General features: G+C 43.6%; 2 protein-coding genes across 4 annotated transcripts; one reads left to right on the forward strand and one right to left on the reverse strand.

The window, feature by feature from the left end:
* The first annotated feature begins 2,685 nt into the window (after window positions 1-2,685).
* LOC125551896 (autophagy-related protein 18d-like) lies at window positions 2,686-8,132 on the forward strand. The gene is made up of 5 exons (XM_048715289.1): window positions 2,686-2,835; window positions 3,548-4,289; window positions 4,472-4,706; window positions 6,988-7,111; window positions 7,627-8,132. Exons 2-5 carry the CDS (start codon window positions 3,600-3,602, stop codon window positions 7,733-7,735), a joined length of 1,158 nt encoding a protein of 385 aa, XP_048571246.1. The 5' UTR covers window positions 2,686-2,835; window positions 3,548-3,599; the 3' UTR covers window positions 7,736-8,132.
* Window positions 8,133-9,121: 989 nt separating this feature from the next.
* On the reverse strand, window positions 9,122-14,383 carry LOC125551904 (DNA-directed RNA polymerases II, IV and V subunit 11-like). Of its 3 annotated transcripts, none has more exons than XM_048715310.1 (7): window positions 13,282-14,383; window positions 12,498-12,564; window positions 12,272-12,344; window positions 11,866-11,955; window positions 11,694-11,772; window positions 11,523-11,618; window positions 9,122-9,452 (listed from the first exon to the last, which is right to left on the reverse strand). In XM_048715310.1, the coding sequence occupies exons 3-7, from the start codon at window positions 12,322-12,324 to the stop codon at window positions 9,411-9,413; spliced, it is 360 nt and encodes a 119-aa protein (XP_048571267.1). In that variant the 5' UTR covers window positions 12,325-12,344; window positions 12,498-12,564; window positions 13,282-14,383; the 3' UTR covers window positions 9,122-9,410. The 3 variants fall into 3 exon arrangements, with proteins under 3 accessions (XP_048571267.1, XP_048571258.1, XP_048571274.1); XM_048715301.1 differs by having other exon boundaries at window positions 13,278-14,383; XM_048715317.1 differs by having other exon boundaries at window positions 12,498-12,573; window positions 13,278-14,383.
* Between the last annotated feature and the right edge of the window lie 426 nt (window positions 14,384-14,809).

Genomic DNA, 14,809 nt, shown 5'->3' on the forward strand with positions numbered 1-14,809 from the left:
GTTACCTCTCAAACTACATGATTGGTGAGCATGCAAAGGTCAAAGTATTTCTACCAGAACATGATGATTATCTAGATGTTTTCATGAAGACCGTGAAGGATGGGCGGTCGGCCATCATAAGGGGTTGGACTAGAGCCGTGCGTGCCTTCTGCATGGAGGAGGGTACAATATGGGCATTCTGCTTCACCTTGTTCAGCAACCAGAATGTATTTCTCCTCTTTCTTACCGTCTTTAATAGTACAAGTATACAACTGTGGTTCATCATTCTTTATTTGGTTCTTATGTAATTCTTGAACATATGTACCTATGAATCGAATAATGCATTGGTTGTTTGAACCTGATGGATATGAATAAAGCTATAACATACATTCAAATTCAAATTCAAATCCGGTACAATTTGAAATAGCAACAATTAAATTACGATGAAATTGCGCTCTTCGGGTCGTTACGGCACACACGGTTGGTAAAACACAAACGTTTGCGATATACACCATAATCCGGCACGGTTCACAGAGAGGAAACGTGTGCAAGCATGCACACAGTTGCCGTTTGAAAAGCGTGTGCGATGTCAGACAATATCACAAACGATGCGGGTAAACTAAACGTTTGTGATAGTTACCTTATCGTACACAATCCGCAACCACGAACTATTTCTGATGAAGTATGCATCGTAAACATTGCACCACAGAATAGTACGCGCAATAGTTGTCGTGTACAACGATGCTACGACGGTCCAACATTTCGTAATCCTATCCGGCACTCGTACGACGATTAGTTAATCTTCTTAATTAGTTGTCGCGTATGGTTCGAGAAAAGTGAATGTGTGTGATTATCTGTTTATCACACACGTTTTATAATAGTGAACCATTTGTGATGGGTCGCGTATCGTAAACGTAGCACCACAGAATACCGACTGCGATGGCAATGCGAGCACAAACGGGTAGGAGTAATGTATATGCATCTTGGCTCCCTATCTCCGACGATTTCTGGGTCATGTGGGAAGGACCCCCCTATCGCCCACACTCACTTGGCGACGGTTCCAAATGTCGTCGCAGAAAGGGGTTAAAAACGGTTTGTATAGCACCTCGTTGTACCAATGTTAGGGAGGCTGAGATTGAACTCAGAAGATCGTGTCTTCACCTTATTCCCCTTGAGCTAAGGACACTTAGTCATCGCCCAATCACTCTGGTAAGTCTTCACGGTAGACTTCCAAATCTTCACAGACTTCGTTCACCGGCGATCCACAATGACTCTTGAATCCTCAAAACGCGACGTCTAACCGACTGGAAGATACACAGTCTTTAAGTGTAATAAGTCTTCAGATCACGCGGACAGAAAGACTTCAGTGATGCCTAACACTCTTTGGCTCTAGGTGTTTTGGGCTTTGTCAAGCCGTGCACTAACTCTGATCAACCACCAATTTATATTATAAGGGGTGGGCTATTTATAGTCAGGAGGCAACCCGACATGATATGTCCGAAATGACTCTGGGTCACTAAGGAACCGACATGTGGCCAACGGTCGAATTTCAAACACACACGACAGCTTGATTTGGGCTACAAGCAAAGCTGACTCATCCAACTCTGGATAAGATTTTCTCTCATCGTCTTCACTTGAAGACGTAGGATTTGGGTTGAGCATCACATCAATTTTTCTGACTCTGTCCATTTGGACCACACTTAACAGTTCGGTGGTTCCTACGACTCAAGTATGAAGAAAAATGAAACTACGAAAGAAACTATGTCTTCGCACTCCATTGTCTTCAAGTGAATGTCTTCACACGTCATTATCTTTGACGTGAATGTCTTCACGAATCACCATTCTCTTTAATGCCTTCATACATTTTTAGGGTCATCTATGGTAGGTAAACCGAATCAAAGAGGGACTTCTACATGTGTTATCCTGCAATTCCCACAAACACATTAGTCCCTCGACCACGTTTGTCGTCAATACTTCAAAACCAACTAGGAGTGATACTAGATGCACTTACAATCTCCCCCTTTTTGGTGATTGATGACAAACTGGTTGAAGTTTTCAACGGGGATAAAAATATGTGAAAGTTCAAGAATGCGATCATTGGCTTCATGAAGTTGAAAGGGCTTCTTCTGAAGATGTGCATATAAGTAATTTGTCTTTAAATGCAAATGCACATGTCAAGTTCTGCTATGTGGAGATCTCCTTCAATTCATGAAGACAATTCATTATGCATACGGAAATATAGTGAAGATAATGACATGCACAATACAAAATGGGCGTTTGCAGAATGACTTCATGTGGAATTTATTATCGCAATAAAAGGTACCAAAAGTGGCAGACGACGATTAAAACTTAAGTGTTACAATTCAAAACCAATAGTTCAAGAATAAGAGTTGCAAAACTTAATAAAAATAAACACACGACCCATAATTTTGTCAGGAATGACACGAATAGTGAATCACGACCTTTGGCCAAGGCGAAGACCGAGAGACAGCATTAAGCTTATGCCCATGACGCCCGCCAATCGGGTGATGAATCACGACCCGTGAAGTGTTCGACCCTGGACGCCTAGCTTGTGTGTGCGTTGAGGTCACACGCACTAGGACTCGGTCCGTACACGGAGGAGACACTTGTGAGTCGTGGGCGCACTCAACTGGTGTCCTCCACGTCTCGTCTCGGCAGGCATCCGAAACTCAACGGAAACCCGGAACCCAAGCCCGAAAAGGACCCAATCCAATCCACCGTAACCCACTAAGGGCTCCGTCGTTGCTTCCTCGTTCGATTTCTTCTCCGCCTCGCGCACCGACGTCGACGCCCTGCCTCTCCCCTCGCTCGTTCCACGGTGATCGGAGCCTCCAGGTACCCTCTCTCTCTCTCTCTCTCGCTCGCTCGCTCGCTCCCTCTCTCTGCCCCGTTGTGCTATCTAGCTTAGGCAGGTATTCCTCTCTCGCGCCGTCGCGCGGGGTTGCCTCTCCACTCGGGGGCTCCACGCCGGCCGGGGAGAGGTCCCAGGCGAAGCCGCTGTGTCGCCGGCCGTTTCTCGGACTTGGGTTGGCGCTAGAGACCGATTTCGCGGGCTACTCCGCGGTGGCCCGGCGGATTTCTTAGGGCTGCTCCGCTCCAGCGGGGGGTTCAGGGGGGACATGAAAAAGCTCGACCCTTTGCCGCGAGGCGCTGAAATTAGGCACCCATAATACCGGGTTACATAGCTAAAAATAGATTACGAAATTTCGCGCATTTCATCCCAAGGGAGGGAGGGACGCTACCGTGGGTTTTAGTTTTTTCACAACGCATAGCAACCGTGACAGCATACATGCTCTGCCGACCGTTGTGCTGCGCTTTGGAATTCAGTTAGTTAGGGGGGGGGGGGGGGGGTCTTACTTGCTAGTAGTTTCATTAACTTCAAATCGCAATCGCAGTAAGAAGTGCCTTTGAATGACTATTGCAGTATTATACAGCCCACAAACAGAATATTCCTAGCAGTGCTTTCTTGCTTGATTTCCCTGATAGAATTCAGTTCATGCTTGCCATCTATTTTTGAGGTCCTGAGAGAACCAAACACCTGCTGCAGGTGTTAAACCGGGATATTCCGAAAAAGGGCACCTGCACAATCTGGTGTCATCATGACATCGCAGGTATCCCCGTCACAGGGCGCAGGTGGCAGCGACGTCGAGGACGAGGATGTTGAGCTGTTCTCGGTTAATTGGAACCAGGACCATAGTTGCTTCAGTGCTGCCACAGCCAATGGCCTCAGGATGTTTAGTTGCAAACCATTCAAGGAGCAATTAAGGAGGATTCAGGAGGACGGAGGATTTCGAATTGTCGAGATGCTGTTCCGCACCAACATATTTGGCCTTGTGGGTCAGGGAGCCGACAAGCAGTATCAACAAAACAAACTCACCATCTGGGATGATTGCCGTAACGTTCTCATTGGTGACTTCTCATTCAAGTCCAACATCCGAGCTGTCAAATTGTCCAAGGACTATTTTGTGGTTGCTCTCGAGCACGAGATACATGTTTACAGTTTTAAGACTCTGAAGCTCATCCATCTTATTGATACCACGTCCAACCCGAAAGGATTGTGCTGCCTCTCGCATCATGCAGACATTTCAGTGATGGCCTGCCCTGGGACGCGCCAAGGAATTGTCCGGGTTGAGCATTTTGGGTCGAAGGAGACCAAGTTCATCACTGCTCATGACTCCAACATTTCATGCATGACACTCACCGTGGATGGTCTCCTCTTAGCAACAGCCAGTGTTAGGGGTACTTTGATCAGAATATTCAACACGATGGACGGCGCTTGTCTGCAGGAGGTGAGGCTGCGGAATACTCTTCTTTTTTCCGTTAGTTTCTCTTAGTGCTTCATAGGATGAATCTTTGTTCAGTGTCATCTTTTGAGTTCTCTTGAATTGTGACTTGTGTTTTGTGCATAATCTATTTACTTTATATGTTTCAGCAATGGGAAGTTAATGGTTTTTCTTGTCGTAATATTTAGGTGCGCAGAGGGGTGGACAAAGCTGAGATATATAGCATTGCACTATCACCAAACCTGCAGTGGTTGGCAGTGTCTAGTGACAAAGGCACAATGCATATTTTCAGTTTGAGAGTGAGGCCTAGAGGGAAAGATGCAAGTAATGGGAAATCTGCAATTGCTGGTCGACAAATGGATCGTAGTTACTCATCTGGTTCTGTTGGGTCCAATGCGAGCTCATCATTATCTTTCATGAAAGGTGAGAGGATACTCTGCTTCTTCTAGTGAACCTTTCTAGTTGATTTGATTGCAATCTTCTGGAGTATTAGATTCTCTCAAAATCTATGTTTTTAAGGCGACGCCTTACCGCCTTAGGGAGGGGGGGCGCTTTGGCGCCTAGGCGCCCAAAGCGGTCGATTTTCCAAAGCGGAGGGGGAGTGCTTCGACGCCTAGGCGTCGCCTTAGGGACGCTTTAAAAACATAGCTCAAAATTTAAACCACTTTGAAAATACGCATTATTACTTTTTCAATTGATCATTTTCACTAGCCTTTTGTGAATATATATAAATTTGCACTTTCAGTATTCTTTCAAGACTGGGATCATGCATTTATTTACCTCATAGCAAAGTCGATCTGTCTTTTGGTGCTAACTTAGCATGATCCTAGATTCTAATTGGTAAAGTGGCACATCTGTTTTCATTTGCTAAGATCCCGATGCCATCAAAATGTTGTGCCAATTGGTAAAACTATTATTTGAGTCTTGCTGGTCACTATATGTGATAATATAGGCCGAAATCACTGTTCTGACCTTCTCAGCGATCTTTGTCACAAATTGAACTCGACATGAAAGTATTTCACGATCTGACCCTTTTAGAAACGCCACAGACCGCGGCGTTTCCGCTCCACATAGAAACGCCGAGCTGTCTTGCGTTGCAGCTCCACATGTAAACGCCGAGGTATATCGTGTTGCTTCTCCACATGGAAATGCCAACCGCTTTGGCGTTTCTGTCCTATATGGAAACGACATTGGTTTTAGCGTTTCATATGTGGTAATACTCCACAGCTCGATCGGGAGGAGCATGTATTGATTAGCGCAGACTGCAACTCTCTCCGGTGCAGTTTCTGTTGAATGGGCTTCGTATTCAAGCTTCACTCGTCCAGTCAGTGTTTGTTCCTGCTGCGAATCGGTTGCAGTTGATTCTCTGTGGCCCACCTCTGTTTACAGTTGAAGTGACTGGACAATGGAACTTTATTGGTTAGTGGGACACAGTACAGGTGCAGCAGGCGGCACGTCCAGATGCAGCGAGCCAGCGAGTGAGAGTGCTGATATCAGTGACTACGAAACACGCATGAAAATCTGGTAGCTAGCTAGCTGTCAGTGTGTCACATACGAGTACTTGTGCTGTATGAAATGGACCCGATGGACTCTTTCTCTGTCATGACAATGAGTGATAGATAAGAATATTTCTCTTCTCTCGCCATCCAATGTGGGCGTTGGACTTGCTTGAACACAGCAGGCCATGGTGACCTCTTCTGTACTAGCTCCTGCAGCTAGCTTGCTTCAATCATCAGTACAATATAGGAATAGATAGCTCTAGCTAGCTATCTGATTCCTTGTATGATTCACGAGGCTGGCCAGGCTAGAAAGTAGAGTAATGGTAGTCTACACTGATCAGTGTGTATAGTACTGCTGCCACGTTCAGACCGCTGCGTTTCCACGTACTACCACATATGAAACGCCAAAGGCGATGGCGTTTCCATATAGGACAGAAACGCCAAAGCGGTTGGTGTTTACATGTGGAGAAGCAACGCGAGATACCTTGGCGTTTACATGTTGAGCTGCAACGCAAGAAAGCTCGGCGTTTCTATGTGGAGCGGAAACGCCACGGTCTGTGGCCTTTCTAAAAGGGTCAGATCGTGAAATACTTTCATGTCGAGTTCAGTTTGTGACAAAGATCGTCGAGAAGGTCAGAACAGTGATTTCGTCCGATAATATAAGGATAGGCACAGTACTTCCTGCACTTTTCTATCCCGTGCTGTTCTTAGCTCACCAGATTCTTAAACAGTGCTCTCCTTGTTTCATTTCAATCAAAATGGAGCCTAGCAGTTTGCTTGTGTTCTTGTAATATGTTGTGTTAGCCGTGTGTTCCCATTTGTTTGGACTGGTAATGGCATCCATAGACATCAATATTTCCAATTTAAGATACGGATAATGACAAATAAGCATAGCAAAGGCACGCCATGCTATTTCAACGTCCGAGGCTTAGGTGGAGTCCATCGTGTCCTGCATTTGTTGTCGTACCCAAACATGATCTGGCAGGCAGCCATTTGTGCTATATTTGGTACATTACTGTACAAATGAATCCCTTTTGTTTAACTGATATTTCTACGTTGGCTTGAAGTAGCAGGGAACAATCGCATGGCATGTACATCTGCATGATAGCTTGTAAAAGAGAAAATCAGCATTGAAACTGAGAATATTTTGCTCTCTCCCATCTTATCTTGAGTATATTCAACTTATGCACATTGAATTTTTCCAGGAATTCTCCCCAAATATTTCAGTTCAGAATGGTCATTTGCTCAGTTCCGTTTACCCGAAGTCACACGCTATATTACAGCATTTGGAGATCAAACCACTGTGATGATGATCGGTCTGGATGGCAGGTACTCTGTTTTTTCACAAAAATTGTTTAACAAAGTACAAGAAAACTAGCATTTTCACCAACACTGGTAACCAAATGAGATTCGTTCCATGCCTCTTTTTCTATTAGTGGCATTGCCTATTTCTAAAAAGACATGATTACAAGGAAAAAAGAAGCTAAGAGCTATATAATTTCTAACAATTTGACGCCACCTTGATGTTTTCTTCTATTACAAAATGATGCGCGTGAAGTCGTTCTACTTGGACATTCATGATCATAAATTGACATAGCACCGTGTAGTTAGATTTTTTCGAAAAGGAGGACAGCCCCCATTTTGGGAAAAAAAAATCTAACTATGTACTGGATCTCATTTAGGTTAGCTGGTGGGTAAATAATTTTGCAGCGGCATAAGTGGTGGCGATAGATGGGCCTTGATGACTTATCCTTCGTTAGCTAATGCATTATCTTGTACTTGCATATGCTGGGATTTGATTTTCACTAATTGCATCGGTCTTTTTTTGTGTGTGGCATGTTTAGTTTCTATAGGTGCAGCTTTGACCCTGTAAATGGCGGGAAGATGGTGCTGGATGAATTCATCCGGTTTATGAAACCCAGCATGTCCCGATCCAGGACTCCAAACACCTGAGGAGCTGAGTTTCGTGGCCATGGCGATCATGCCATTCTCTAACTACATGTACATATAAGATTTCACCAAGTCCACCATGTATATAGTCGCGGGTTAAGGAGAAGTGGGTATTCAGCGCCATCTTTTTCCTTCAAGGTTGGTCCCATGTGTGTTTTTGTTGACAAACCTTTGGCGTCGCGTTGCCGATGATGATCAAATCCTTTTGGTTTGGGGAAACCATAGTCCATTTCGTGCTACACGTCAGCCGAGCAGCGTTGCAACTTTGTCACGCTCGTCAAGATGATGGTCAGACTGTTGATTTGCCTCAGATTTGTTGTAATCGGTTATCTTCTGAACCTCAGCATTGGTTTCTCTTGTGCTGATATCCAAAGCATCAGTTCTAGTGGTTTTCACGACATTTTCTGAGATTTTAATCCGAGGGTACAAGCTTGCAAAAGCCTGATTGTTCTAGTAAAAGAAATCTTGTGCCAACAAGACGAGAAGTTTCAGAAAAACTAGATGGGAAGTTTTTTTTTTCCGAGAAACTTTCAATCATGTTCAATCATGGTAGTATAAGGAACAACAAATGTAATAAAATTAAAACCATGTACGTGGACCACCTAACGACGACTACAAGCACTAGAGCGAGCTGAAGGCGCACCGTTGTCATCGTCCCTCTCTCGTCGGAGCCGGGCAAACTTTGTTGTGGTAGAAAGTCAGGAAGTCGCCATGCTAAGGTCTCATAGAATAAACATATCCATTTTAGACTAGCACCGACTGAATCGTGCGAGATCCGACAAAGACACACCTTCACACGCCCTTCGATGATACTATGCAAACCATCAGGATAGGGATAGAACATGGGAGACATTACTCCCACTAAGGAACATTGTAGCCGGCACACAAACCCAACCAAGACGCTAAATCTAACCAGAACGAGATCCCTCCCGCCGGCAGAGGGCCGAGATCCTAAACACCTTCATGACCAAGAGGCTATCGGAGATGGAGGGAGCTCCTCTGATGTACGGCGACTGCCGTTGGGCCATTGACAGGTGAGCCAACTTCCAGTCAGGCCCATGAGTCAGTGACGAAACGGCGCCCTGCCGCACGGCAGGGGATCCTCGTCCATCAGAGATGGGGCTGACCGGCCAAGGCGCCAACAGGGGGAGAAAGGGCTTGTCTCGTGGACGAGGAAAGAGATTGCGGGGAACATGATGATACGTTGCTTCCACGATTCCATCTATGCTCCATAAACCGCGCAGGATACCTTAACGAGCGTTGCTTCACCAGCAGCCGAGACCAAAACTGTGTCGCCATCGTGATCCAGGCCAAGCAGACGAGATCTTCGCCCCGGCGGCCGTTGCTCACGCCTGCGCTGGGGTCGCTGGGCAAATAAAGTCCGACCCGTTTAAGTTGGTTACATTACATTGGCATAAAATTCATGTAGTACAGTACAAAATGATCCAAGGACTGCTTCAAACTCGGTCCGTACCCTCTATCCAACCTCACAAGAGCGAGCAATTCAGCTAGCAGGCGCATCAAGTGTACAATCATACGCAATCCCGGTCGCACATGCAGACGCTCTACGAGTTCAGACTCATCGACAATCCTTGAGTTCTTTTCTTTCTACCGCAGTTCAGACATCAGATATAAACTAGCAAGGATTTCACGTTAATTAGCATCCAACACCAGCGGCCTAGTAGCCCTGCTTCATCCTTTCGAATCGCGTCTTCTCGTCCTGTAAACAGAAATCTCAAAATGTCAGTGGCATATCTCGTCAAGTCTTCATATGCATCCGCAGAAATTAATTCAACTGGAACGACCATGTCCAGATCAATTTGGAGGATGGCTGAAACTGTACAGGCACCGGCAGTCTACTATAAGTAACAAGAAACCTGACAGATGTCAGGCAAAGCATCATATTTTAACATCTTCTTAGCTTCCGGTGCTCGCAACATAAGGAATATCTAAATCCAAATCCACAGATTCAATCTAACGAATATGGAGACATGCCATATGATTTGGAAGTTCTATCCATTCTTCCCCTGACAAAGAGAAGGTGCACTGGGAGTGAACTACAGCGGCAGAGCACCCTGGGCAATTGAATTAGGCAGTTCAAATAATATGTGGGCCATTATTTCTGTCTTAAATGGTTGACAAGTGAGATAAGAGAGACTCAGCATCTAAAGTTTTGCTTGGCGGTGGAAACATACATAGTCTATTAACGATACAAACTAGGCTGAAGATACAAATAAAAGGAGCAAATCACATGTAGTCTACTATATCCTTAGTGTCTCCTAACACAGATACCCTTTTTGAGTCGCACAGCATGAAGTCATCAATCATCACTACCAAATAAACACACTAGGTATTGTTGTCCTTATTTAGCAGCCATCAAATTTTGTGAAAGAAAAATCTTTCCCAAAAGTCACCACTGTTTGGATCGAAAAAGGAATGGCCAAGTGAGCTCAAGACAGACATTTTTCCTCATTCAAAGCCTTCAGAATGACCCAATTCTATAAAACTAACAGTAATTTAAGAAAGTTTCCATTATATGTATTATTCCTTGTTTTATGCCAACATTACAAACAAATTGGACGGTAGTGCCATCGCGCGCAAACAGACAAAATTTGCCTCTATTTAGCAAAACACTAATTCAGAAAAGGTGAAGCAACCTGGGAAACTAAAGATGACACTCCCTCCGATCCATATTCGCTCCAATGGATGTATCTAGCACTGAAATATGTCTAGATACATCCATTTCATCGACAAGTAATATGAATCAGAGGGAATGTTTATGTTAAGGAAGATGCAGCTCCAGGGAGTAACATAACAAGTTCTACATGTGCAAACTAAAGATGCAACTTCAGCCATAACAAATACTTGAAATTATACTGATGGAGTTAGAAGGTGGCCTGTTTTCTTATTACAAAAGAAAATATAGCGCTAGCAATGAATGAATTGGTAATCTTCTACAGAAGCAATTGCCAATAATTGTGACGTGCCTAGTTAATAAGTAGTACTGTACATGATAGCTATTTGTGCTATTACACAGCAAAAGAAGAAAGTACCAGCATGCTCTCAGTTTTTTTTTTGAACCCTCGCATGCTCTCAGTTGTTGTGTGATCAAGAGCTTAGCTTGGAGCAAGACGATTTGCAACCAAAGTATTCAGGGAATTTCTAGACCCGCAATCTTAGTTTCTTATTCTGTAAGGTGCAACTTTCCGACAGGTTAACTTTATGCTTAGTGGCAGTGTAAGTAGCAAGTCAACTGACGGCCTAAAGAGCAATGCACATGAAAACAGCACGATGTTGTATAGAAATCTTAGTGTAAAGGAACATTAATAGCCCAAAACATGAATACTTATTTCTGGATGGTTGTTCCCTGTCTGGGAAGTTACAGTAAACAGTTAATCAGCACCAACAATCATTGAAGATCAATAGTGACTTGTGATGGATTCTAAAATTAACAGTATCTATGAAATAAGAATGGCATTCAGCTATGTTTAGTTTTCCTAGTTTTTCCAAGGACTGGTTGGTTGAGAGATGTTTGCACTATTTAATTTCTGTTTTACTTCCAAGACTACTCATTTTACGAGAGAAAGTACAGAACTAAAAGCAGCATATTTTTCCAATGACAGTACAATAAAACAAATTACGTTGTACTAACTCTACTCAAATATATTGGCCATGAAAATGCAAATTTAATAGCACAAGACACTAGCTTTTATACAGGCCCACACTATTCAATGCTATATTGGAGGCTACAAAGAGTAGCTAACTATTGAGCTATGGACAAGAAACAGACCTCAAAAGCTTGCTTCAGGTTCTCGAGCTCCTTGTCTAGATCATTGATTGCTTGGGTATACGCCTGCGTTGGGGAGGATTGGCTTGCAGTATGGATCTGCCCACATAATAAAACATGAGAGTAAAATCTAATCCGACAAAGGAATAGAACAAACATAAATATGCACCCTACCCTAACAATGATCTTGTACTGAAGGGGGTGAGGCAGCTTATAGCCAGCAAAGAGAACATTTGGGTCCCTGTGCAGCTGCCTGCAGAATCTCATAGATATAGAAGAACATTATAAGGTGTGAACTGATGAACATAACCAAGGAAAAAAAGGCACGCAGTTTATCTACACTTACATGCGGAGGATGTTGCCGATGGTGTGGTCCTCACGTTCAATTGTGAAAGATGCAGCATTCATGATCTTTGTATCCTTCTCAAAGGACACCCTGCATTACATGAATATACATAATAGCAAGGATTACATCCATAATCAAAACAGCAGGTAGAGACTACCACAAGCCTTAATAATTGTAATAAAAGTAAAAAAAGGTTCAAAGCATCAGATTTTCATAACTGCATGCCAAAAGGATCACCTGAACAGGTGCAAAATGGCTATTAATGACAGAATTTAAATGCTTAATAATTATTTAAAGGAAGTTGCATCCCACTCCTTTTTCACAAAAATGTCTATACCTGACAAAACACAATTGAAGCATTTTCTAGAAAAATGTTGGAGAAAGTTTGGTGTTAGAATAGACTCACTTCTTTGTGCCCTCAGGCACGACGAAGCGCTCATAGCGGTCAGGGGCATTCATCTCCAATCAACACCTGGCTCCTAAAATACATCGATACGGATACGTGTATCAGTATCGGGCCAATATGGATACGTAAATTCGTCATTTTGGAAAAGCGCTAATACGGGGATGCATTTACTATTTTTTAATTCACAAAAATAATATATGTATAGAAGCTAGGAACAGCAGATTACCTTCTTGTTTGCTCTACTGTGGATGCTGGAGCAGCTCCAAGCCCCTCCAATTGACAATCTTGATGCCCTGTTCCAACTCCAAGTTTCAAAGGGGTAGAATTAGACTTTTAGTAAGTGTAAAATGCATCAAATCAAATCATTAGCTAGTTGTACATCTATCATGGCATAACACAAAAGGTGGAACCTGAAGATCAATCAGCTAACATGCAAAAGGAGAAACAATCACTTTAAACGGAAATATTTTAGGTCTGACTGTTAAAATTAACAACATAGCACAATAATACCACTGTATTCCCAATCATAAACAAAGTACTAATGTGTTTACCAATTCCGGCCAGTATAACCAAAACAAAGCTCCTGCTCTCTCAAGTTGCATGTTACTGCTAACTGCTAAGCTTTGGTTTCAGGTAAAGACAGTGCAGATAAAACAACTTAATCTTTTCCTTTTCATATATCGTCAATCATTGCATGTTTCACTGCTAACATGTTTAAACCAAAACATCTGCTCATCTGAAAAAAAAATCAAACTACAATTTGTAAAAAATTGCCCCTACAAGCATTATCACAAACACCTATCAAGCAAAATCCTTTCACATGTTAACTTGAACATGCACTGGAAAAATCATGCAGCAAGTAGTCATCTAGAAATAATCATCGTTATATTCTCGCAATATCAAATACAGTATACAGCAAGTGCTCATCCAATACAAAAATCAGGAAAAAAATTGAACAAACAGAGGATGGAAGAGGAAGGACGAAGGACGAAGGGTTGGTGACTACCTGCCTATGGACTGGTCGGCGGCGTTGCTCCGGGCGGCGGCGTTGCTGGGCGGGAGCGCCTGCTCCAGGGAGGGAGGCGCTGCTGGTGGGAACGGCTGCCCGACGGAGCGAAGCGCTGTTGGGATCCTGTACCTGCGGCCGGGCAGCGGAGGCTTCGGCCGACTGGGCGAGCCGCGGCGGTGGGCCGGCGGCTACTATGAACCCTAGATCTCGCGCTCGGGGAAGGAGGCTCGCTTTTTCTTTTATTTTTTTTATTTTTTTAGTTCACTGATTAATATTTTAAGTATTAAGGAAAATAAAAGCCTATAAGTAGGAGTGTAATACGTAGACAACTGGACATGGAATTAAGAAAATAATAAAAGCCTGCAATAGTTAGACAACTAGACGTAGAACCACCGGTAGGAAACAAAATCTTTCCCTAATAATAAAGCGATTATCGCTTCTGCCCGCCTGTTCATCGTCATTTAAATTATCCTTAAAGTTGGCGAGAATTACCCACCAATGCCACGCATAAGTGCGAAAAACGATTCGTCGTATAATGACCACGTCAAAAAAAAAAACGCACGCATCTTCCGCTGTCCGCACGCACTCCCCGCCCACCCACTGCATCGCCGCGCCCGTCGCCCAAATTGCTCGGCCGTTGCTGGGATTCCCATGGATCCGTCTCCATCTTCAAACGGAGCAGAGCTGCCATCCCCACTTTGTCGTCGCATCGCATCCCCGTGCCCTTGTGTTGTTCCGACATCCACTCCTCGCCTTCCTTTGCTCGAGAAGAAAGGAAGAGAATTGAGGCTAATTAATAACATCGGGCTAATTAATCCGGTGGCTGGAGTGTAGATCCGGCGAAGTTGGAGGAGATGGCGCCATCGCTTTCCAGCAGCAGGGCGTGCGACTCGGAGGTGAGCAACGCTCGGCGTCCATGACGATATCGATCTGCAGCAGAAATGGAGATGTGAGAGAGAGGGCAACGAGCGTGGCGAACTAGCAGATAGGGGAATGGAAGGAGGAGGAGGAGCGCAGGGCAGGGGCGGAGGCGCTCGAGATGCGGGCCTGAGCAGCAGCTTCGTGTGTAGCGGAGGCGGCGCTCGGAAGAAAACTGATTGGGAACGAGAAGGAAGAATGGGCACTTCTTGTGCGTGCATTTTTTTAGTATAGGAAAAAAGAGTGTGTCACGTGAAGTGTTTAGGCCAAGCCTAAATTCTGAACGAAAGAGAACTCTTTTGAACCAAACAATAAATTATATCTATAAACTAAAAGAAATTATCTACAAAAAATCAACATAGTAAAAGTAATTTAAAAAATGTTGACTGTTTTATATATGTGTTCACAATTTTTTAAAAGTCACAATTTTTCCAGAAAATCAATTTTTTTAAACAAATACATTAACAAATGTTCACAAATCAAAATTATTCATAATACAATTTTTTTTCAAATAATGTTTTCCTTCAAAAAATCAATCCAATTTTTGTTAAAAACAAATAAGCATTTTAGTTTTTTCAAGAAGAAAAAAATAAAATGATCCACAAAGAATT

This window comes from Triticum urartu, chromosome 1 (assembly GCF_003073215.2).
Source record: "Triticum urartu cultivar G1812 chromosome 1, Tu2.1, whole genome shotgun sequence".
In the NCBI taxonomy this organism is placed as follows: Eukaryota; Viridiplantae; Streptophyta; class Magnoliopsida; order Poales; family Poaceae; genus Triticum; species Triticum urartu.